This window comes from Protopterus annectens, chromosome 6.part1 (genome assembly GCF_019279795.1).
Source record: "Protopterus annectens isolate FY-2018-M chromosome 6.part1, PAN1.0, whole genome shotgun sequence".
Taxonomy (NCBI): domain Eukaryota; kingdom Metazoa; phylum Chordata; order Ceratodontiformes; family Protopteridae; genus Protopterus; species Protopterus annectens.
The window spans coordinates 36,169,071-36,195,334 of NC_056738.1; the positions used below are offsets into that span (position 1 = coordinate 36,169,071).

Consider the following 26,264-nt stretch of genomic DNA (forward strand, 5'->3'; position numbering starts at 1 on the left):
GGTTATAACCAGGTAGCATGACAGTGGGTTCAGCAAGGAATGGCAAACAGAGAAAGATAGTTGGAGAGATCACAGGAAGGATATAGCACATGAAGCTACATACACTTATCCTAATTTTATTTATTTATGTATTTTTTTCTTGAGGTCAACCAGAACATTATGTTAGACTTCATTTAATGATTCAAATTAGGTCTAGTTTGTTTTCAGCTTCTAATAGTACTACATCTAAGAGCCTTTTGTGCAGCAACTGGAAGAATTCCCATATTAGTTGCTTCATTGTGTCATTCTTGGCATTTGCCGTTTGTTCATTTATGGGACTAATAAAAAGGTTGTGCTTTAAATTTCTTGAGCTATGTGGTTACGTTTCATCTGTTGACCGATTAAGGTAGCATCTTCTTTATCATGAATTGTTGCCCCTATGCCCCTACACACACTTTAGGCACAGATCCATTTGCACTGCATTTTAGTATCATACAGGAAGTTCAGCAAGTATATTTCCATTATATTTGCTGTCTCATCTGCCTAAACGTTCCATTAGTACTTGTTCTGCAGATGTTTTCACTTTGTATCATTGCAGCTCTATTTATTTATTTTGTTTTTTTTGTTTGTTTGTTTTTGGTGTATGAGAAGAATTATGTTTTTGAGGCAAGTACTTAAGCATTGGCCTTTCTGGGTTCTGAACATGAGTCTTTGTACTTTTGCAGGGCTGTTGCTTTTTTGGAAACACTGGAATTGTCTGCTGAAAGTGAAGCCATGTGGAAAACACTAAGCAAACTGTCTCTAGAGGCCAGACAGCTGCATGTGGCCGAAAGGTAGGCAGTATGTTTTAAATCTGTGCTGATTATGTTACCAGCTGTAGTTAATCTGCTTTGCAGTTGCTTTTTAATTTCTGTGATTAACATGTTGCACTGATGTTACTGGTTGTACGATACTGAAGTACAGTGATCTTTCTAGAAAGTAACAGCACCACCACTGATCTATATTAACAAGTCTAAATAGGCGTTGTAGTACCAGATCAAGACCAAATATGTTCACTGTAAATCACAGTCACTGTCACTTCTTCCTGTCACTGTGAAATGCTCAGTAAAGACATTTGTTTCCAGCCACTTCATGTTTCATTGCAACAGTATGGCACAAAGGCTAATGGACAGACAATAGAGAGCAGTACTTTCTGTACTTTAAAGGTAACATGATAGCCAGGTAGACACAGAAAACAATACCTGACACTTTGCTGTTTGTCTAGTGTCCAGTGAATAGGCACACCCTGCATTTCCCAAGTATTTGTCTCTATTTTGTGAGATGTTCAATTCTTTATACCACTATGCTGACTTTGTATTGGGCATTTCTTTCAGGTTGGTGCTGAATTTCAAGCCTGTATGATAGCATAATTCCTTTCAATTTCCATTTATTTTTAATCGAGGCAAGAAAATATAAGTGTTTATTTACTTTAACTTTTATTTATCTTTGTTAGTGTTAAAAGTATTTCTTATCTTTCTCAACAGCTGGTCTTGAAAGGCTTGTCAAATTTATGGAGGTCATACTCTGAGTTGCTCTGTCAGCAGATTATTTACTTTTTGACTTAATCCTGGTTTGCTATAGGAACAGCTAGGGTTTGTTAATCATGTTTTTTAGTCTGTAGTCCATTAAAACTGCATTCTTTTAGTGTCATACTAGTATTTCTTTTCTAATCACTATTTCTGTTCATGGATAGTCACCTTGGATCTTGGTACCTGTACTGAAGTCTCTTTTCTCAAACTAAATCTCCTTCCCACACTTTTCCTTTTTTGGGGGGGGGGGATTAATTCTACTGCTTTGACCATATTGCACATCAGTTTGTGCTCTAACAAATATATTACTTGCTGTTATATCTCTCACCTGAGCTGTGCCTAAAATTGATCCTACTTTGCCCTGTAAACAAAATTTAAACAAAATAAAATTGCCTTGTGTAAAACTGTAAGTAAGCAGTCTGTTTTCTTTTTTGCAGTTCTTTCCTGCTGAGAGCAGGACTGACTTTATGCCTGTTTATATGCTCATGCTTCTTTTTGATCTTTTTCTTTCTGTTTGGTTTTTGTTGTGGATTTGCCAGTAAAACAGACACAGCACCCATTTGGGTAGCATATTCCCATTTCTAATGGGCAGTTTGATTGTCTGCTGTCTTGGGCAAAACAGGAAATTGTTAGATATAAGCATTACTTTGACATAAACAAAGCCAGCAGTTGTAGGCCTGTCAGATGTATTTGCAAGAAGAGAAGGAGGGGTCATTTATTATATCCTAACCTGAAAATTCTTCCGTTCACTGACTGGATGATAATGTTTTAATATGTCAGTGAAAAGGAAAGCCAGATTGATAGTACTAGATGTCAGTGAGACTTCTTTTGTGTGCATGGCATCCAAAATATAAGCCTGACTAGCCTGATCTGCAAGGCTATGGAGAGCATCATCATGGAACTCATTAACAGAGAGAATTGGGAGCCTCCAAACATTGGATTCTACCCTGTTTGGCTTTGTTAAGGGCAGATCATGCCTCCTATACCTGGTGGACTTCTTTGAGACAGTTACCAAGGCTTTAGACAAGGGAAAGGAGGTCTGCACAGCCTATCTAGACCTCGCAAAGGCTTTCAACACCATTCCTCATTCTAGTATTGTAGACAAGCTCACCAGCCTGAACATAAACCCCTACATCATGAGATGGGTTGCCAGTTGGCTCATAGATGGAACCCACACGGTGAGAGTTGCAGGCTCTAGGTCTGACTCTAAACTGGTTACAAGTGGTGTCCCCCAGGGCTCAGTCCTGGGACCCCTCCTGTTCGGCATATATTGCTCAGAGGTACAGGCAAGCACAGGAGGACTGTGGCTGACCAAGTTCTCAGATGACTGCAAACTGGGGGCCATAATTGACTCTCCGGCTGATACAGACATCCTCCAGAAGGGTCTCATTGAGACGGATACCTGGTGTCAAAATCATGGCCTCAAGCTAAATGCCAAAAAGTGCATAGTCATCCCCTTTGGAAAAAACAAAGTACCCACGAACTACCCCATACGTGGTAGTCCCCTAAATACAGAAAAAGTAATAAGGGATCTGGGGACCCAAGTAGATAGTAATCTCTTCTTTGATAATCATATTGCCAAGGTGGATAGAAAATCCTTCTATGTGGCCCACCTAATCACAAAAGGGTTTGCATCCAGATCAAAAGAGGTCATTGTGCCCCTCTACTCATCAGACCCATCATATAGAGTACAATGCCCCGTTTGGGATGTACCTTGCAAGACACCTGCAACAGCTGGAAAGACCACAGAAGTACCTCAGCAAGAGGATTACTGGCCTCAAACAGATGCCATATGCAGCCCGACTGAAGAAACTCTAGCTGTACTCTGTTGCATACCGCTTACTCAGAGGTGATCTCTGCCTGACATACAAGGCCATGTCCAACCCAGAATTGATGGACATTCTCCACCTAAAAAAAAAACAAATCCCCAAGAGCCACACGCTCTAGGGATCTAAACCTCACCACAACGATAAATAGATCGTGCTGGAGGGAAATATTCCTCTCCCAGAGACTCCCCATGCTTTGGAACAGGATTCCAATCTACATTAGGCAGAGCCCCTCACTAACACTCTTCAAGAGAAACCTTGCCGAGTGGATGGGAAACAGAAAATTTACCCCAGAGATCACTGCAGTGGCTCTGCTGGACAGAGGCACAGGGAACTAATCTAAGGGGGTGGCGAAAGCCAACACATTCTGGCTAGGCTTATAGATGCCCTCGGGCTGATAGCCTAGTACTTACCTATGAACGTAAACCTAAAGATTCTTACCATATTGGTAAGCATTCTGAACTGAAAATAAAATGTCCAAGAAACCCAAGGCAGCATCAGTGGATATTAGTGGGAAGTGTGTTCAGTGTGACATCTGGCATCATTCACTGTAGTTTCCAACTTTAAGGATTTATTAAGTGATGATTAAAAAGGTTGGAAGCGTTCTATCTACTGGTAGTAGAATGAACTTTCATTCACCATATCTGCTAAGACTGAAGCAATCACAGACTGTTGCTGGCCTATTAGCAGCTGATGGTGGACTGTGCCATACAGCAAGTGATCCTTACCCCTCCAGTCCATTTTTTAGCCACCTTCCTTGTAGTGGTAGTGCATCTTATCTTCACTCCCATTTGTCCCTTTCCAGACTGTCAGCAGCTACTCATCAACTAATGTGAGTGCCTCAGTTATGCTACCTTCTTTAGTAATTAAATGTTCTGCGCCTTTGTGATAGCTTGCTTTTCCAGCATCAATCCCTCAGTCATAGGCTGCCCTATTGTGAGCTGCTTCACTAGCAATGAGTTAAGTGCTGATCTCTGTTTTACTTCCATTGGCTACTATTTAGCAAGTTTCACCCATCACCTGACATACGAAGGTAGGCAGAGATCCTTTCTTCCCTCCTCACCTTTAAAAGAAGCAGGGTATCTCAAATGTTCAAGATGTTATCCCTCCAAACTCTGCTACCTCTAATCCAACCTATTCATTTTTTTGGTAATCATCACATACCAATTTGCAGGGAATTCCGACTTTTTTTTTTTTTTTTTTTTTTTTTTACATTTTCTGTATCTGTCTTACATTATCAGTTCTGTGTTTCACTCTTTGGCCCATGTGCTTTACCAACCATATTAACAGAATGGCTTCAGTAATTGCTTACTGCAGACTTGAGGACATTCACATATTTCCATGATTGTCTTATATTCGCAGTCTCTTTGCCAAATGTCTAGGTTTTCTGACTGGAGTCCTTTCTTCTGGACCTCCATATGAACTTATAGAAGTTATCTCCCATTCCTTCTCACAGAATTGTGTTTACAGAGGATATCTGTTGGATACCTCTCTAAGAAAGGCATTTCTTCCTCTGGACAAAGTAAAGTTATACATTGAGAAGTTCATGGTCTTTTCCAGACCGTCTTTGGCATCTGCTAGGTAATATCTCAGGATTCTGAGTTTCATGGCCTCTATGATTGTCGTAATTCCCTTGGTCAGACTTTACTTGAAGAAAATTTAGTGGTACATCAGCAAAGTCTGCAAACAGCATCAACACTGTCTATCTTTTCAGATTACATTGCTGGGATTTGTAAGAAGGAATTACTGTGGTGGGTAGACCATGTGGCCCATGATCCAGGTCTCCCCCTTTCCCTTCATTCTCCTTGTCCTTCTCACGCCATCACAAAAGATACATCAGACTTTGCTTGTGGACATTTTTCAAATAGGGTGAAAGTGCAAGGTCTGTGGAACAAGCAGTACAGACAAAAGAACATAAATGTCAAGGAGATGGTGAGTAATAAATACTCTAAAACTCTAAATCATGCCTGGTCTCCAATCACAGAGAGCTCCAAAGTGTTGTGGTATATAACAAACAGGTGGCATCTGATTTTGCCCCCTTTTGCATGTTTGTCATGATAACCTGGGAGGTAACATCTCTGCTCACTTTGACTCTCCAGGCTTAATACATTCTGTCAGAGCAAAATAGGACTGGAAAAGTGCAAAGCAGGACCAGGACAAACATTAATGGAAAAAACACTTGGGGGGGGAGGGGGCTCTTCCAGGAATTAATCCAGCTGTGAGGAACACCTCAAATAGATCTATTTGCCTCCTTTCAAAACAGTCAGTTTGAGAAATTCTGCTCCAGGATTCCTTGCAAGCAGGCCTGGAAGATGGATACCTTCTCATTCCCATGGACAGGAATGTGCCTATATGCTTTTCTACCCTTTCCCCTGATTTCCAGGGTTCTTCTAAAAATCCATAAGGACTCCCCAAAGATTTTGGTGGTGACTCCCTTTTGGTCCAGGCAGTAGTGGATGTTCATCGTGTTACCCTGCTGCAGTCATCACACTTGGGTTATCCTGCCTTCAGGCGGTCCCGCAGTCGGCCCGAATTCCAAAGTCTTGGTCCGGCGTCGGTTGCTGTCGCTTCTTCCCTGACGCCAGTGCATCAGGGGTATATAAGAGGCATCCAACGCCATTTTCTTCAGTCTTTCTTGCCGCGCGGTGCCCGAAGCAGAAGCAGTTCGCAAGTGCCAGTCGGCCGACACCTGAGATTTTCGATTTGAATTTCAGTCAGAAGTCTTCAATAAAGCTAAGTACCCCGTTGGGGAATGTTTTCTTGCCTCAGTCCGATGTCAGAAAAAGTTAACAATTGCATTTCTTGTGGGAAGAAAATACCTCATAAGGACTTCCATTCCTATTGTATTCCTTGCCTAGGCCCAGACCACGACGTCACAGATTGTCGGTTTTGCGCTAGGTTTAATAAACGCACTGTCAAACACCGTTTTGACTTCGCACGGCAGTATTTTGGTAGGAAATTCAATTATATCATGCCGTCGGAGCAGCCGACGACTGCAATTCTTAAAAACTGCAAGGATAAGGACAGGCAGCCTAGGAATAAGCCAGACCCCGAGGCCTCAGCTGGGCCTGTCGCCAGTTCTCCGGTTTTCAGTGAGGTGCCTACGCAGCCCCTGACGACTGCAAAGCTGGAACCCCAGACAGCTGCTGACTCCCACGCGGAGTCTACTAGGCCGACGCAGCCATCTACCGACACTGGAGCAGATTTAGACACCGGTGAAGAGGAAACCGCTTCGGTTGCAGAAGGTGTCTTCAGACCGACTACACTCACCATTAAATCTTATGCTAAACTTAAAACTCCTTTAAAACCTAAGAAAACTGTTCATCAGTCAACAGGTCAAGGCCCCATGCCTAAGAAACAGATGCTTAAGATGGCTGAAGATTTAATTACCCTTATCAGGGGTTCCCATCCCCCTCTTGATAAAAGACCAATACAAGAGGAGGCTTATGCATCCTCTGACCAGGTTTCTCTCTCCTCAGATTCTTCTGAAGAACAGGATTACACTTTTCCACCTTATGAGGATTCTGATGCTGAAGACTCTATTCCCTCAGCATCTCCCCCTGAAGACTACTCCTTTGGGGAAACATTACATACCATGAGGGAACATTTCCACTGGGAAGGCCAGGATTACTCAGATTCTAAGAAAAGGCTCAGAGAGTTCCTTCTATTACCCCAGCACAGACCTCTTGCTATTCCTCCTGTTTTAGATATTGTGGATGATGTCTACTTGGAGTCTAGTTTAAATCCAGACTCTCTACCTCCTGCTCCAGCCAACCCAGACAGATACTACAGAGTGCCTGACTCACACAAAATCCTTTATAAAAGCCCTGTAGCTGACCCAGAAACCATATCCCAGGGTCCTAAGGGAGCAAAGGCTTCTATGGCTAAAAATCCTGTGCCCTCTGAAAGAGATTCCAGAGCCCTAGATAGATGGGGAAAGAAAATATACACCTCTGCAACTCTGGCTATGAGAGCATTAAATTGACAGATTCACATGTTGAAATATCAACAATTCCTGATGTCTCAGTTAAAACAAAAAATGAGCACACACTCAGAACAGCCTGAGTTCAAGGAAATGCAGGATCTGTTGCATGCAGTTGAACAGGTGGTCAAGCATACTTTACAATGCGGATTTGATTCACTGGAAGCTTCCTGTAGAGCAGCTGTTACTGGCTCAGTCATTCGTAGACATGCTTGGTTAAAAGAGCAAACCCTCCCTGACCATGTTAAAGCAAAATTATTAGATGCACCTTTACAACAGGATGTATTATTTGGTGTCAAAGCAGAAGAGGTTTTAAAGAAAATGGAGGATAAGGCTAAATCTATGCAAACGGTCAAGGATTTCTTACAGGTACAACCCCCTCGATTCAGCAGAAATTGGCCAACAAAAAATTGGTCCTTTCCAGCTTCAGATAGATCACAGAGGGGCAAATACAGACGCCCAAGGGGCAGAGGTCAGTCACAGGGCCTTTACAAACCTCGCCAATGGGGTTCTGCTACCCAGAAAGGAGGAGAAGACAGGCCCCAAGCTAACAGAAGGCAGACACAATGACTCTATCCTCAAACTACCAAGCAAATCTCTCCTGGCAACACCCTTGGGAGGAAAACTAGCATTTTTTGCAGACAACTGGCACATCATCACAAAAGACAAATGGGTTCTAAACATTGTCTCTCAAGGATACAGATTCCACTTTCATACCTTACCAAGGATCAAAGGAATGCCAAACCTGCCACCAAATCAATGGGCAGAGGCACAAAAACAAATTACAGCTCTCATGAACATGAGAGCCATTCAACAGGTACCTACACAGGAGCAGGGGCAAGGATTTTACACAAGACTCTTCCTAGTTCCAAGAAAGGACAAAGCATGGAGACCCATTCTGGATCTTTCAATTCTGAACGCCTATCTGCAAGTACCAAAATTCAAGATGCTAACACTACAGCAGCTTCTTCCCATGCTGGGCAAGAATGCTTGGCTAGTCACTTTGGACCTCAAGGAGGCATACCTGCATGTCCCTATCAGACAAAGTTGCAGAAGATACCTCCGCTTCATTGCAGGTTCAACACATTATCAATTCTCTGCACTGCCCTTTGGCTTATCTACTGCGCCCAGGGTCTTCACAAAATGCCTGGCACCAGTAATTGCATTCTGCAGACAAAGAGGATTTCAAATATACCCATACCTGGACAACTGTCTTATTCAAGCAGAAAGCAAGGACATTCTTTTACAGCATCTGGCATTTGTCAAACACCTTCTAAGTTGCCTAGGGTACACAGTAAACGAAAAGAAATCAAAACTAGTGCCCTCACAAAACATAACATTCCTGGGTGCCAGCTTGAATACAACAGCCCAGATGGCTTATCTCACGCCAGACAAACAACGACAACTGTCTCAATATTTCAAAATAATGGCAACAAAGACCCAACTCCCTGCAAGAAAAATTCTGCAGGCCTTGGGATTTATGGCGTCTTGCATTCTATTAATACCATTTGCAAAACTGCATATGAGGAAATTACAATGGTACCTGAAAAGTGTATGGACTCAGCACAGCCACAGCTTAGAAACAATGATTCCACTCATTCCCTGCCTTCAACAGGAGTTTCTATGGTGGCACAAGCATGTCACCTCAACAAGGGTCAGCCTTTCACCTTACCCACAGCCAGGCAAACTATGACAACAGATGCATCGGACTATGCCTGGGGAGCACACATGGCAGGACAGTGCATTCAGGGCAAATGGACTACAGATCAGAGACACCTGCATATCAATCAAAAAGAAATGCTAGCAGTGCAGAATGCCCTAACAGCTTTCAAGGACCTTCTATACCCGGGACAACTACTAATAAGGACAGACAACACCACAGTTATGTGGTACATAAACAAGTAAGGGGGCACACATTCCTACGCTCTATGCCAGCAAGCAATGACCTTGTGGAACACTGCACTGTCTTACCAGGTTCAATTGCAAGCACAATTCCTGCCAGGAAAGAAAAACACATTGGCAGACAACCTAAGCAGAAACATCATGGATCCACACGAATGGAAACTAGATCCACAAGTATTTGCAATGATAGCACAAAAAATGGGGACGCCCAGACATAGATCTGTTTGCAAGCCCCCACAACCACCAACTTCAAAAATTTTGCACAAGGACCTTCCATCCACTAGCTTGGAAAGTGGACACTCTCTCATTCAGGTGGAAAACATTAACAGTCTATGCATTCCCTGCACTGCCTCTTCTAGCAAAGGTACTGCTGAAAGTCAAATTAGAGAGGCCACAAATGATTCTCGTTGCACCAGATTGGCCACGCCAACATTGGTATCCAATTTTAAGGACCATGGCCCAGGGCCCACCATGGATTTTGCCACAAATTCCTCACCTGCTCACCCAGATTAAGATCCACGCCTCAGCAATTTCAGCTCATTACAGCACGGATCCTCCTTTATTTTCACATCCACTCCTAAGCCAGTACCTCAGAGGGGCTAATAACTTAAGACCACCAAGGAGAGCTCCAACACCTACTTGGGATTGCAACTTTGTCCTGGAAAAGCTTACACTGTCACCCTTTGAACCAGCTTTTTCAACTGATTTAAAATTTCTTTCATGGAAAACTGCCCTACTTCTAGCAATAACCTCAGCTAGAAGAGTCTCAGCGCTACAGGCACTAATGGCAGTGGAACATTTCCTCATTTTTCATCAAGACAGAGTTTCTCTATGAACTAATCCTTCCTTTATGCCAAAGGTGGTATCCAGTGTGGCCCTAAACCAAACCATTCACTTGCCCACCTTCTTCCCAAATCCCCAAAACAAAGGAGAAAGACTCCTGCACTCTTTAGACATTCACAGGCAATTATGTTACTACTTGGATCACAAGGAAAAGCTATCTCAAAACAGACAATTTCTAAATGGATAGGACATTGCATACATTTCTGCTACACACATCATGGGAAACCAGTACCTGCTAACATTAGGTCCCACTCCACCAGGGCTACAGCTACATCAGCAGCCTTTCTCAGGGGAGTGCCAACCAAGGATATTTTGGAAACTGCTACTTGGAGTTCAGTGCACACCTTCACCAAACACCATCACTTACCTCTTTACTCTAAGACTAGAGCTGGTTTTGCCACTGCAGTTTTGCAGGGCCTACTAGCCTCTTCTAACCCTGTTTGACTCCCCCTCCCCTCCTTAGCTTTGGGATTCAACCCAAGTGTGATGACTGCAGCAGGGTAACACGATGAACATAGTACAGTTTTGTACCTCCCATAAATGTAGATGTTCGAGTGTTCACCCTGCTGCAGTCCAGGTTACCCTCCCTCCATCTCCTCTGAACTAGCTGAACTTATCTCTACCACTTTATCCTATACTACCTCTGTGGTGTATTTGCTTGTACCTAAGGGTTTTGTTTCATTTTTATATAGCCATATGTGTAATATATATGTGTATATATATATATATATATATATATATATATATATATATATATATATATACATTTTACCTACCTTTTGAGGGCAGCTGACATCTGGGGCAAGAAAAACTGAAGAAAATGGCGTTGGATGCCTCTTATATACCCCTGATGCACTGACGTCAGGGAAGAAGCAACAGCAACCGACGCCGGACCAAGACTTTGGAATTCAGGCCGACTGCGGGACCGCCTGATGGCAGGATAACTCAAGTGTGATGACTGCAGCAGGGTGAACACTCGAACATCTACATTTATGCTAGGTACAAAACTTTACTTTCTCTCTTCATTTGAAAATGGCCAAGGACAATTACCTCAGCCTTCCTCACAGGGTGGCTTTACTCATACAAGACATGGGTTGTTTGTACACCCCGACCTGAAAATTCCCTAGTTGTCTAGCTCGATGATGGACTTTTAGGTGCCTTTTTTCTGAGGATATGAGGCAGGCACTAAAGGAGTTTAAACAAACTGCTAGTAGAAAATCATATGAGTAAATTGAAAAAAAATGTTCTAGTTGTTGCCAGACTAATAACCAGGACCCTTTTAAGACCCAGATGCCTCTAATTTTAGAATATTCTTGTCAGTTATTCTGAGCCTCTCTTACTCTTCTGTCAAGAATCAACTTTTGGTGATGTCTGCTTGTCTGCCCTTAGATCCCACTTTCTGCCATTCCTCAAGTCACACTTTTTTTGAAAGGGGTTTCACGCATTCACCTTCCTAAAAACAGGCGACTTTGTGGAATCTTAAAATTTTGATTGAAAGCAGTTAATTCTGCTAATTTGACTTAACTTATTCATTGCTCTGGCATCAGCTGGAAGAATATTTGAGTTACAAGCTCTTATGGTGATTCAGGACCATCTAATTTTTCACAAGGACAATGTGTCTTTTAACAACAAATCCTTTTTATGCCTAAAGGGGTTTCAGAGTTTACTTTGAATCAGCTGTTTGTCTCCTGTTTCTGTAATAAAAAAGGACAACCAGTGTCAAAGCAGAAAATTTCTAGATGGTTGTCTCTGCTGATGTCCTTATATATCACTGTTGCAGTATTCTTACTGTTAGGGATCTTCCATCTAGGTCAGCCCAACATTTGGCCAGTATACCAAAGTCTAATGATCTTGTATGCCCCGTACTTCACTCATATGCTCCCCACACAGAACATAGGGTGTAAAAGTGATGTACAGATGCAGTTGCCCAGAACTTCTTTACCACCAGTCTGAAAGCCATTACTGCTCATTCGTCTGAATGTCTTGTTGCTGTGTTAGCTATCAGATAAGTGCCCCATTGTGTTTTTTATTTTTTATTTTCTTTGGTCTTGTATTTTATTTTGCTTAGACTATAGTTCATGTCATTCAAGAAAGGAAAATGTCATTGTGGGAGGCAGATTCCCCATAAGAATCATCACAAATAGTGTCTCTTTTGTTTAGGTGCTTCCCATGACCATAGCTCTTGTAGTATCTGTAAGGCGTTTGTGCCTAAGACACTCAGAAGCCATTTGTCTATCCTGGCTCTTTATTTTGAAAACCAGTGGCTTAAACAGTTAGCCTAGGGTAACATAGTGCAATCCTTTAACTTCAAGATAGTCTCGCTAGGTAAGAAGAAGGCCAAGAAGTCTTGACCGGATTCTTTAGCTGTCCAACTTCCAGCAGATATCCCTCTAGAAGCAGTTAATAGCTTTGTAGTTCGTTCGGTGTCTAAATCAGATTCCTCTGTTCGATCCTGTTGGAGGCCAGCATGGATTCATCTTTTCACACATCCTCTGAGGCTTTGCAAGCATCTGCTCTGGAAGTCAAGGGAGAACCACGGTTGATTATCTCAGAGGGAGTCCACAGATAGTGGCCAGGGAGCAGGTTCCAGGTTCTCTTACTGAATCTTGCCAAGGGTCAGAACCTTTGGAATTTGATAGTGCTAATGTCCCTTCCAAGAAAAGACAAAAAATGAAGCATGTTTTGGTCCATCCTAAGGATCCTCAAAGGGAATACCAAGAGTTTACTCAGGGCTTGTTTTCTGCCTTGATGACCCTGAAGCCACTTCAAGGGGGTTTGATGCTCATCCTTGGACCTCTACTCCTTCTAAATGGCTTAGGGGAACTGGATTCCTTGGATTAGGATTCATAGTCTGATGAGGGGATCTTTGTCCTATTCTTCACAGATGCCTTCCCCTTTGACTTATGGTTCTAATGAGGAGGAGTCCTTTAGTCCCGAGTCTCCTTTTGAGGAATTGTTTTTTGGGTACACAATTGCTATGATGTTGGAATACTTTAAATGGGATTATTCTCAGGTGTCTAATATTCAGAGGAGATATTATGAGTTGATTCAGGTGGATACAACTAAACCATTGGCAGTTCCTCCTTTGTTGTCTGCCTTGTTTGGTCCTTTCACTGGTACTTCCAAGTCTCCTGATTCTCAGCCTCCTGCTTCTAAGAAACCTTATAGGTTCTCTAAGGTTCTTGAGGATTGTCAGGTTTTTATTTAAACGTCCTTCTGCTGATCCTACTTTGGTGTCAGTCTCTTCTGACAAACCTTCCAAGCTCTTGCCCTCTTCCAACCTTTTGCATTTTGATAAGGATAGTAGGGCAGTGGAGAGGATTGGTAAGATAAAATAATAAACACCAAAGCCACTGCCGTAAAACAAAAAAAAACAAACAAAAACAATGCGAACTGCACCTGGTAGAGAAAATCATAATGGAATTACTTTATTAGAAAATAAAAAAAACAAAATTGGTTAGGAACGTTCATCTGTTCATTTCAGACGTCATCAGAACAATGAGTAAAAATGAGTAAAAAAAAGTCAAGTTTATATTATACTGTTAACCAGTCACAGTCATCCCTCATAAAACTCATTAACATAAAATATGCAATAAAATATTTATATGAAAAAGAAAATAGGCTAAAATATCTAAATAACTTTGTAATAGCATTTTGTCTAAAAACTTAATAAGCTCGATTATAAAAACTGGATGACACTAAAAATATTTTAATAAATGTATATAAATATAAACATATATATATATTTATAAATGAATAAATATATGTATACTACCTGTGTTATTAAAACACTACATTTTTTTAAACATCAGATAAAATAGTTAGCAATATAAAATAATTGAGAATATAAACTACGTAAAACTACAACTAAATAAATTCCGTTATAGTTTAGCTGCTCTAGTTTTCAAGGCACTAGAAGAAGAGATGTTATCATTTAAGCCGGGGGAGGATTCAGGCATCCATCTTGAGTTGCCATAGCAACTCTTTAAATTCTAATTTTGTTTCCCATGTCCCGCCTCTTGGATTATGGTGTACCTATTCCAAAACAAAAAAGAAATATTTGCTAGTTGGACATCCAGTGAATGCCTGCAAAGTGTGTTGCTTTCTTTACAACGAGTCACATGATATATGTGCTCATAAATATGCTTCCTTAATACTCCTTCTGACTTGCCAACGTAAAAACTAGTGCAAGAAACGCACTTTATTAAATACACAACTCCCCGACTACTACAATTAAATTGTCCAGAAGACTTAATAGTAACATCTCTGCCCTCAAGATAAACCTCACAAGAGTTAATCGTGTATTGGCACTGGCTACAAAACCCACACTTCAAAGACCCAGATTTTTTTATTATTGTTCATCTTTGTAATGCCTTTCAAGTTTTGATTCTTCAGGATCTCCTTTAAATTCCTACCCCTCTTCCTAACGAACACTGGAGTGTCTGGAACAACTTTTTTTATTTCTGGTGTTAATGTTAACACACCCCAAACTTTATTAATAATTTTTTCAATTTCTTTCGAATCCAAACAAAACATGTGCACAAAGACAGTATTGTGTAAATTCTCATTAAAAAGTTTTGGAGCCTGTGCAACTGTTTGTAAAGGCCAATTGGTCAATTAAATCAGTAGGGTAATTCCTTTCCAAGTATAACTGCTTGATAAAATTAATTTCTTGTGTAAATATATCAGAATCAGTAGTCATTCTGGAAGCCCTAATCATTTGCCCCTCTACAATACCCTTTTCCTGATAAAATGGATGTTCACTAAAAAAGTGTAGATACGAATTTGAGAATGTTTCTTTCTGGGAAATCCTAGATTGAAAAGTACTTTTATCAGCGTCCTTGTAAATGGTTACATCTAAGTAAGTAATACGAGTGAAAATGTGTGAACCTTAAAAAATGTAGTAGTAGTTTCAGTATATTGGTAGAATTCATGTAAATCATCCTCATTGCCCTTCCAAAATATACAGATGTCATCCAAAAATTGTGTATCGTATTGAAAAAAATAAAGCAATATGAGAGGACAACACAAAATTCTTCTCCCAGAATTAGATTTTTTTAGTGTTTTAATAACACAGGTAGTTTATATATATTTATTCACAAATATATATTTATTTGGATTCCTATCAGATGATAGAAACTTCATTTGACTGAATCCCATTTGACTGAGACCGTAAGACTGAAATTTCAAAATACTGAAAAATCACTTGACTGAAACTCACACTACTGAAATATTACAATGCTACATTTCAACATACTGAATTGTAAAGTGGACAATATAAAACCAGAATAGGTGGGGGGCTATCACCCCCCCAACTATATATATTAACTCCAGAATCGCACTAGAGTGGGGGGAAAGGTAGTAGAATGTGAAGATGCCAAGAATTTATTTGAACTGCATGTTAGAGATTGCCTTCCCTATTAAGGATTGATATTAGAGTATAGGCAAAGGGAAAGAAATTGAAGGGGGGGGGTCCTAAACAAAAGACCAGCAGTGGTAGAATTTTTAGTAGAATCTAGAACAGATATTGCCATTGAGAAATGGATAATTAGGCAGAGCATATACATATTGCATGATAATTATAAGAATCAATCAGAGGAAGTTAGAGAGGATTCAGAAGAGAGATTGGATAAGCAATTCACAAAAAAAAGTGAGAGGATATAAGTTTGTCTCCCAAATATGCAACAAAGTCTGGAAGAGTTAAGATCTTTGCTTGGAAGTGTTTACATAGGCATTTTTGTACCCCAAGTAGACTCCAAAGAATTTTTCCTCACATAGACAGCAAATGTTAGAGGTCTGATGGGGAAGAAAGAGGTAACTGGGAAAATATTTTATGGCATTATAATGGGTTTGGCAGACTTTACAGATTCCCTGCAGACTGCTGCGTTGGAGTTACTGGGAGAGCAAATTGGTGTAACTAAGGAAATGATTTTGTGAGCTGTGATACAGAACTGGAACTGCCTAGACATAGTAAGGCCTTGCTGAGTCTAATTATGGTGGCTGCCAAAAAAGCAATTACTCGAAAATGTAAATGAAGGTCTAAACCAACTTTACTAGAAGTAGCGAAGATAGTAACAGAGATAAAACAACTGGAACTGGGATCTTTAGAAAGGGATAGGAGCAAATTGCATAGAAAAAATGGGAACTGTGGGATCAATACATGCAAAGGAGGAAAGAGCTTTAAAAGAAAGCAGGATTTGAATGAGCTATGTAATGTTTGACTGACAGCGACTGGGTATATTATAAGTGATGTATAATGTTTACAACTACAGTTGTGTCAGCATGGTTTGTTATGTATAATGTTTGCAACTGAAGTTGTGTCGCTATGGTTTATTTTCATTTATATAGATGTAAGATTGCCTATATCATATGTGATAATTTAATAAAAATGTTTCTTGGTTAAAAAAATGCAGCTGTCACCTGCCCCAACACACACACGCAATCACTCGCACTTCTTGTATCAAGAGTAGAAAATTTGTGCAGATTTTTGGTTTGATTATGATAGCCATTCATTCAGTTTCTTTTTGACAGGCTTCATATGAAGTTGCCCCTGCAAGCTTTGACAGACAACTTAATTCAACAAAAGGACTGACTGTAACATTTAATTATGAGTTCCCGCTCAAATTCTACAAGACTGAAAGTAGTTGATGGAGATGTACAGTTTCTCTGCATTATGCCCTTTGTTCTGTTATACCAACAGTGGTTTTGACCATCGATACATCTTCCCATGGATGGGGGAGGGGGGGGGATAAGACACTCTTAGACCTGAGAATATAGTGGCTTCAAAAAAGTGTTCTTAACAGTTTTTTTTTTTGAGTTTTTGTCTGCAGAGCTCAATAATAAGGAATGAATGATGCAGATTTACATGATTGAACCCACATGGATTCAGACTTTTGTTATGGAAAAACTGCCCCTTCAACTTTTCTGACTCTTGAGGTCCTGTGATCTCATGCATTACATTAACACATTAGAAGGCACCATATTAAAGGATCTACTGAAGGACACTGTATTCCTGTTGAACTGTATGACAGCAACATCTTTTTTTTTTTTGTCTTGTAGTGTGCCAGGAGTTAACAACAATTTTACTGACACTTTCGGTGGACTTCCAGCCCTACAGTGTGAATTGGATCTTCACTACACTAATATGTGTGCACATGTTCACAGTCTAAAATGCAAATATATTGCTGTCCAAAGCCTTGCATATATTTTTTTATTTGTTTCCTTTGCTTCTCTGTTGAGGATTATCTACCCCTTTCATTTATTTACTGTTGTCTGGAGAGTGCTACTGGAGGTAGAGAAGAAGTGTCCTCAGATTATTGTCCTTGCCTGAGCTGGCGTCCCCTTGTTCTAGCTGCTGTAACATTTGTCCCGAATTCCATTTTATCCTCTTTCCTGAAGGCCCATTTTTGTATTATCTCTGAGATGATGCAGACTCAAATCTTTATAATATGAAGCTGCATGCTTAGGTCCTGAATCATTGACCATTTAAGGCCTTGGGATTTTTAAGCAGGTCTCGACGGTATTACCGGTAGTACAAGAGTGATTTTGGTAAAGTGGAAAATGGTCTGCCATTTTTGATGGAAATAAACATTATAATCAGTTTTTAACATTTTACAGCTTTCTTTTCTGCAGTCAGTCTTGCATTTAATCATCACAATTAATTAGTTAACCTATTTCATGTCTTCATGTGTCTGCTGTAAGAAAACTGTTGGTGCAGATGGATATTATTCTGTCCTTCTTTGGAGTCTGATTCCCTTCAAACATCATTTCAACGATATGGCTACTAAATAGGATCTGATTTTTTTCTAAGCAAGATTGTCCTTAAACCTTTCAAACATTTGAGCTCTTGTGATCTGTTACTTGTCATGGAAGACTTTATTTCTGGTGACTGTCATATTGGCCAGAATTCCTGAACAATCATGGCTTGTGGTATGAAGAAACTTTCATATTATTTATAATGACAGTGTCCATTGGAACATATCTTTTTGTTTTTGCTGAAGTATTATCTTGAGTTCACACTAACTGAAGCCATTCATCTTCCCTTTTAACCTACTGGTAGTCAAGCATTCCCTTTAACACACAGCGCCATGTAGAAGTGCTTAGTAAGTGTGTGATTTACAGAGTATTAACAAAGAAACCTGACTGCAGAATAGTGACCGAGTTTTATTTGCCAAACTTATGTGCAGTGGCTAAAACCATTCCAATGGCTATTAAGTATCATTCTTTTACAGTATTGTCATCATCTGCTGCCCATTTTAGGACATCTGAACTGCTGTAATTTGTGTTACCTCTTATAAATTTATTAATTGTTACAATGTTTATATTCAGTACGTGGACAGAACAGGGTTTAGCATAATAGGTGATTTTTTCTTTTTTTTTCTTTTAATAGCATAGCCTTCCAGCCTCCAATTGCATAAAAAGCACTGTATGTGTTTAGCAGAACACAGCCTTGCAAAATGAGACCAAAAGAGGTTAGCTTATTTAAAAAGCACCTAGGATAACTGCAAGGACTTGACGGTGACTCAGAGAAGCAGAGACCAACCCTCACTTCCTTATTTGCTTGATTCGTTTTATCATTGTTATTTTTCTGTGTGTGTGTGTGTGTGATTGTTTTTAATTAAACATCTTTATTAAATTAGCACATTTTAAACTGCAGCATGAATTCACATGCATTAACAGAAAATAAAGCAAACTGTATTAACAGTTTCCATTATTATTATAATGTAGTATACAAAGATGATTTATATATATATATATATATATATATATATGTGTATATATATATATATATATATATATATATATATATATATATATTAAAATGATACAGTCATTGGCAAGAAATGGAAGGCGAAAGTTTTCAATAAACATAATGAAGTTTAACATTGACAAGAATAACCACTGACAGTTTATCATTTTAAACGTTTTTTCTAACAAAGACTCTTATTTCAACAATTATAATTCAGATTTTTACATTTAGATCTAATTTTTATAATATTTTTTTTCTTTTTTTTACATAAAGCAGTAGCAAGATTTAAAAAAATCAGTAAATGTAGGAGAAACATCACAATCTGATGTTGTCAATCTTCATTTATCCTTGACCTTTGGGATATGGTTCCGATCCTCGTAACTGGCTTGGCTGTTTAACAGCTCGTACAAGCCAAAAATTCTCAAGCTAAGGCTCTACCCGCAATACCCCTCTCCAGATTACGTCAGATCTTGTTTGCCGCTCTTGTCGCAAGATGCATCAGCCAGTTTTTTCTCACTAAGTAAAACTTTCTAGTTTTTCCTTGATTTTCCTGTTCAATCTCACAGTTCTTAAATATATATATATATATATATATATATATATATATATATATATATAAAACTATAAATGTATATATATATATATATATATATATATTTATTTATAGTACTTCTACCCACATTTCTTTGTCAAGTGAGTATGCTTCCCTTTTACCATACGGTATTCTTTTCCTGCCTTCTTTGGTAGTACCTCTCTCTTTCTCTACCTCTTTAGGTAGCTTTGGCCTACCATTGTTGGTAGTTTTCCTGTGTGTGTGTGTGTGTTTCCTGCCTGTTGACCTCTTGTTTCTTTGTGACTGTCAACATGCCGAATAAATCAAAAGTTACTAATAGCTTTAAACAGTGCCAGGATAGTGGACGGAATATGTCCATTTCCGATGGGCATTCTTCCTGTGTGTGTTGTTTAGGCCCAACTCATCTCCTACAAGACTGTTCTATTTGCCAGGCATTCAGTAACCAGGCCATATTCTAAAGGAAAAAATAAATTCAATTTGAAATTCTGTTTAAGTCTTTTTTTGAGGAGGTTCTATCCAAGACTGACATACCCCTAATAAATCAGATCATAGACTTAAGAAAAGCCAGTCGGTACTGACATCTCCTTCAGCTCCAGCAGCAAAAGAGCATAAGCCTTCCACTCCCACCACTTCAGTGGAACAGAAGGCTAAAGTTCGGAAACTCTCAGTACTGACTGCCTTGGCAACACCTACTATGGCCCCACAGACCTCGATGCCGGTCACATCGGTACAGACACCACCTACTGTGCTTCCACAAATGTTGGAACCTCTATCGATGCTGAAAACGGACATGATTACCACACCCAGGACAAGATATTCACCCTGTATTGACCCCTTTGTGGGACAGCTTTTGAGTCTCTTTCTTGACATACCTGAATCTTCATCAAGGTTTATCTGTCCAGTCCTCCAGGAGTTTAACTGAAATCAACATTGTGAGGTTGGTTGATCAATTCCTAGTGGCCAGGTGTCTTTCTGTTTCTTCCCAGACTCCTCTCCCTTTTGGAGTTGGGGTGTTTTCCCCAAGTACTCCATCAAATGTTTTTCCTGTAATCTTCTCTGAGGGCTTAGAGACACTGCAGGATCTCCACTGGCCCCTTCTCTGTCAGAGTTTTATCTCAGGACACCCTCTTGCCCAGAGCTGCCACCAACCTCCACGCCTGGACAGTGAGATGCCTCATAAAATCCTCCAAAGCTAGTTATGAAAATAAAATTGCCAAAGCTTCCAAAGACAACCACAAGGCATTCTATAACTATGTCAAGAATCTAAATGGCAATGCTCAGATCTGCTCTGAGCTAAAACAGAATGGCATTAAATATACTGATCCCAAGGATATTGCCAGTATCCTAGCAGATTGATTCAGTGCCAACTTCACCCCCCTCTCACCCCCTAAATGGCCCATCTCAATACCGGAAGATTGCCAAATTCTGGTAATGGCCACACAGGTAAAAAACGCACTCTCCAAAGCTAAGAATACAGCATCCATGGGACCAGATGACATCCCGGGCTGTGTACTACATGAACTACAATATGAACTGGCACCTCACCTAAGTGTCATGTTTAATCATAGCCTCACCTCAGGTTTAGTGCCCACTGAGTGGTGCAGAGCTACAGTTATCCCACTCCACAAGTGGGGAGCCACCTTGGATCCTGGAAACTACCGTCCCATCAGTCTGAAGAGCCTTATCTGCAAGGCCGTGGAGCGTATTATCATGGAACTTATAAGCAAAGACATTGGCAACCTTCAAACACTGGACCCCACCCAGTTTGGGTTCGTGAAGGGCCGATCTTGTCTACTGAACCTGATTGACTTCTTTGAATCAGTCTCAAGAGCCATGGACAAGGGTAAGGTGGTTCACGCAGCCTATCTAAACCTTGCCAAGGCCTTTGACACCATCCCCCACTCTGGAATCATAGATAAACTTACTAAGCTGGGCATTAATCCCTACGTCACCCAATGGGTTGCTAACTGGCTTACTGATAGAACCCACACTGTAAAAGTAGTCGACTCCAAATCCAGCTCCAGACAAGTGACAAGTGGAGTACCTCAGGGTTCAGTCCTGGGACCGCTCTTGTTTGGCATCTACTGCTCTGAAGTACAGGCCAACACTAAAGGACTCTGGCTAACAAAGTTCACAGATGACTGCAAACTGGGAGCCATTACTGAATCCCCAAATGATGTGGATACTCTACAAAAGGGCCTTACAGAAACAGATGCTTGGTGCCAGAGCCATGGGCTCAAGCTCAATGCCAAGAAATGTATAGTTATCCCCTTTGGGAAAAAACATGTACCCATGAATTACCATATAGGTGGCAGTACACTAAACACCGAAAGTGTAATAAAAGACTTAGGGACGCAGGTGGACAGTGGTCTCACCTTCGATAACCACATTGCCACAACAGTCAGGAAATCCTTCTATGTGGCACACCTCATCACTAAGGGCTTTTCATCCAGAAAAAAGGAGGTCATTGTCCCACTGTACTCATCCCTCATTAGCCCCATTATAGAATACATGCCCCGTTTGGTATGCACCTCTCAAGACATCTGCAACAACTGGAAAGGCCACAGAAATACCTCACTAAAAGAATCACAGGCCTAAAGCAGATGCCATACGCTGACCACCTTAAAAAACTCCAGCTATACTCTGTCGCATATCGTCTACTCAGAGGCGATCTCTGCTTAATATACAAGGCCATGTCAAACCCAGAGCTGTTGGACATGCTACACTTAAAAAAATCCCAATCCCTCAGAGCCACATGCTCCAGGGATCTAAACCTTGTCATCACAATAAACAAAACATGCTGGAGGGATAAGTTCCTGACCCAGAGTCTCCCCAGACTCTGGAATAGATTTCACGTACATGTCAAGCAGAGTGCCTCTTTGGCCCTCTTCAAAAGGAACCTTGACAATTGAATGGGAGAAAAGAAATTCACCCCGGGGATCATGTCAGTCACCCTACTAGACAGGGGTCCAGGGAAGTAAATAGTGTGGCAAGAAATAGCCAGAGAATTGTTATGGCTAGGCTATACCAACCTATGAACTTATGAGCTGCAAGATATCCTTGCACAGTGCCCCTCTTCTTCCCAGTTCTACTCAGAGAGTCCCACTGAGATGTGTAAGAGGAAACACTTAGATTCCCCTGAAGAATCTGTCACAGAAGACACGGACTTCAATGATGGGGAGGGTTCCCCCAGTCACCCCTGGAAGACGTCTCCTTTGGAGACATTCTAGAAATTCTGAAACAGAAGTGTAACTGAAAGCCCAAGCACCCTAGTTCTGAGGAGTTGGTGCAGGCTTTTAATGCTCACCCACCTACTTCTTGAGTGACGCTTCCTGCTGAAGATCTTATTAAATTGATTGCGCTGTGGTCTTGGAAGGCTTCTGACTTTGTAGAGCATATTCCCCAGATACCAGATAAAATACTGTCAGCTCCAGAGGACCACAAGCACTGGGCTAACGGGTTACGGTAGATGATATGATGGTGGCGATGGCCACTAAAAAGGAAATAGCTGAAGAGAGTTCCACTGTTTATCCCCTAATTGAGAGTCTAGGATGATGGACAGATTCAGAAAGCGGGTGTATGCTTCATTGACTTTCGCTTTAAGGTCTTTTAATTTTATGGCACATTTCACTAGACTCCAGAGAGATCTGATCAAGGAGTTTATCAGATGCCCTAGCAGAAGCTGTGTCTTAAGAAGTCCAAGATAAAGTGGCCTCCCAGCTAGCCACCCTCGATTCTGTTTCCAACTCACCCATGAGGCTCATTGTGCATGTAGCAGAAGGATGACCAGGGCAGTGGGCCCAGGCATTGTCACAAGGCATCACACTTGGATGTGCTTTTGTGAGTTTGTGGAGCAATTTAAGTCTTCCTTTGTCAGTGCTCCTTTTGATGGATCTTCCTTATTTGGCCCCATAGTCAAAGAAACTCTAGCCAGGTGCGAGAAAGATGAAAAGACACCATCTACAGTGGGCATATGTTTTTCTGCTCCCCAGTGATCTTACTCTAGGAATCAGAGAAGTGGGGAAGATGTGGTTCAAAAAATCCCAAGGGCCTTTTCAGGACACACGTGGTGGTGGCTCCCCCTTGTACTTTCCTTTCTAGAGGAATATGATTGGATGTGCTCTGTAGAACTTCGGGAAGTGTATTACCACATAAAAATGGACAAAAGCTCCAGAAGATTCTTACGCTTTTGGCTAGGACCCAATCATTTTCAGTGAATCGTGCTGCTCTTTAGCCTCACCACAGCCCCTAGGGTGTCTACCACGTGTCTGGCAGCAGTAACAGCTCACTCAAGACTGCATGGATTCCAGGTGTTTCTTTATCTAGATGACAGGCTCATCACTGCTCCCCCCAGGTATTTGCTGCTTCAAGCAACAGACTTCATTCTGCATCTGTTCACTTACCTGGCCATCACAGTGAATCATTCAAAATCTCAGCCGAGTCCCACTCAAGATCTAGAGTTCATAGGAGCTCATCTGGATACCATCTCTTGTGTAGCTTCCCTTCCTCTTCACAGGCTACAGAAGATAAAATCCCAAGTACAAGCCATTCTCTCCAAAGACAAGGCTCCTGCACTTCTAGTCCTTCAAGCTTTTGGGACCATGGCAGTGGCCATTACGTTAGTTCCAGTAGCAAGATTTCACATGCGGCTGTTACAGTGGCTTCTAGCTTCCCAATGGTCCATCCTAACCCATCCAATGACACATCCAATTTTAATCACCAGGCGTTGCAAGAAGGATTTATCCTGGTGGATGGAATCCAGGGACATTCTTTCAGGCTGTCCCTTTGTTCAACCTGAACCCAAAGTCATAGTGACCACTGACGCCTCCTAGATGGGATGTGGGGACATTATCTGAGAAGAACAGTCCAAGGCACTTGGCCCCTGATAGAGACTAGTCTGCATATCAGTGTTCTGGAACTAAAGGCAGTGCTTTTAGTGTTGCAAGTCTTCCAGTCTATCCTTCCACTAGGAACGATTGCAGTTCAGTCAGACAACTTGTCAGTAGTCTGGTACATCAACAAACAGGGCAGAACCAAGTCTTTACCCCCCCCCCCCCGTTATGAGAAGCTGTTAGAGTGTGGCAATGGGCAATATTTTCCAACCACTTTCTAATAGCAACACACATTCCAGGGAGCTTGAACATGATAGTGGACAAACTGGTCAGAAGCATTCTCTTGCCTCACAATCCCAGAGAGACAAAGGAGATTTTTCCATCGTTGCATCCAGCCTTGCTGCGACCTCTTTGCATCAAACTTGAACAAAACGTGCAGCAGCTACTTTGCCCTAATCCCCACTCAGGGAGGGTCCCGAGAAATGATTTCCTTCATGATTGGCCCTCATGAATCCTCTGTGTCTTCCCCCCCTTCCCCCTGATTCCTCTTTTCTTAAAGAAAGCCAGCAGGTTGAGAAGCAAGGTGATCTTTATTGCACCCTTTTGGCCTTGAGTAGTTTGGTTCCCCTTTCTGTAGCATCATTTAATTCACCATCCGTGGATTCTGGACCCAGTTCCAGATCGTCTGTCTCGTCCACAGGGAATGGTGCACCCCAATCTTCAGAGCCTCAACAGCTTCGCTCCTCCAATTCCATTAGTCACCATGCAGAAAAATTTATCTTCTTTAGTTCAAAAAATCTTACTGGCTTTCCATAGACCTTCCGCCAGGAAACTTTACCAAAGCAATTGGAAAAGAATTTCTATTTGGGCACAGAGTAATGGTCTTAACCCCTTTTCCGCACCAGTTGAAAAGGTATTGGAGTTTTTAGAGATGCTTTTTGGCCAAGGAGCCTCTGCTTCGACTATTAAGGGCCAACGAGATGCTATTTCAATTTTCCACAATGGCTTTGAGGACCTTTCACTATTTTCCCATAGACTGTGTAAAGTGTTCATGAAGTGAGCCTTGTGGTTGAAGCCACCATTTAAAGACCATCTAGCTCCTTAGGATCTTACTATAGTTTTGCAGTCTTTGGTACTTTCCCCCTGGTGGCTACCTTTCACTTAAAGTTTCTTTCATGGAAAACCATTTTTATGATCGCCATTACCTCCGCCAGAAGGATTTCTGAAATACAAGCACTATCTTCAAAACCCTCATATTTGATTTTTCATAAGGATAGGGTTTCACTAAGAACCAACCAATTTTTTCTTCTTAAGGTGGTCTCAAAAACTAATATTAATCAAACCATTGACTTACCTGTTTTCTTTCCAAATTTTTCCAACAAAGGTTAATATTGCTTACATTTGCTGGATGTTCACAGACGACGTGTTTCTACCTCAACAGAACTAAAGAATTTAGAAAAATCAGATTAGTTATTTGTCTCCTTTTCTGGTCCATCTCTTGGGAAATTTATTTCAAAAGTCACCTTGTCAAGGTGGTTAAGAGACTGTATTACTTTCATATACAGTAAAAAGAATCTGCATTTACTGGTGCCAGTGAGAGCACATTCTACTAGTGCAGTAGCCATGTGTGCTGTTTTCCATTCCAATGCTTCCATGGATGAAATATGCACAGCAGCAACATGGGCTACTCCGCATGCCTTTGTCACTCATTACAAATTGGATCTGGTCTCCAGGGGAAGAGCATCCTTTGTCTCTGTGGTTCTTAGGAATATCCTTCCATAAGGCCAACCAAGATCTAAAGTAGCTGGGGAGTCCTTCCCAAAGATCAAGGATAAATGAAGATTGATGACATCAGATAAAGAAATTATGTACTTACCATAACGTTCCATCTGTGTTGTTGATCTTCATTTATCCTTGGCAGCCCACCCTCCTTCCCTCTCCTGCAGACTTTTTGGAGGATCGGATGCATGTAGTGGTAACTTTATCAGGTTTAACCATGAACATTGCCT

General features: G+C 41.0%; 1 protein-coding gene across 2 annotated transcripts in view; it reads left to right on the top strand.

Moving 5' to 3' along the window:
- IFT172 (intraflagellar transport 172) overlaps nt 1-26,264 on the top strand; it is a 3,348,311-nt gene that overhangs the window by 1,220,199 nt on the left and 2,101,848 nt on the right. For both annotated transcript variants that reach the window (XM_044075467.1, XM_044075468.1), the window contains exon 18: nt 705-812. In XM_044075467.1, coding sequence (XP_043931402.1) covers nt 705-812 — 108 coding nt within the window. The remainder of the gene's footprint in view (nt 1-704; nt 813-26,264) is intronic.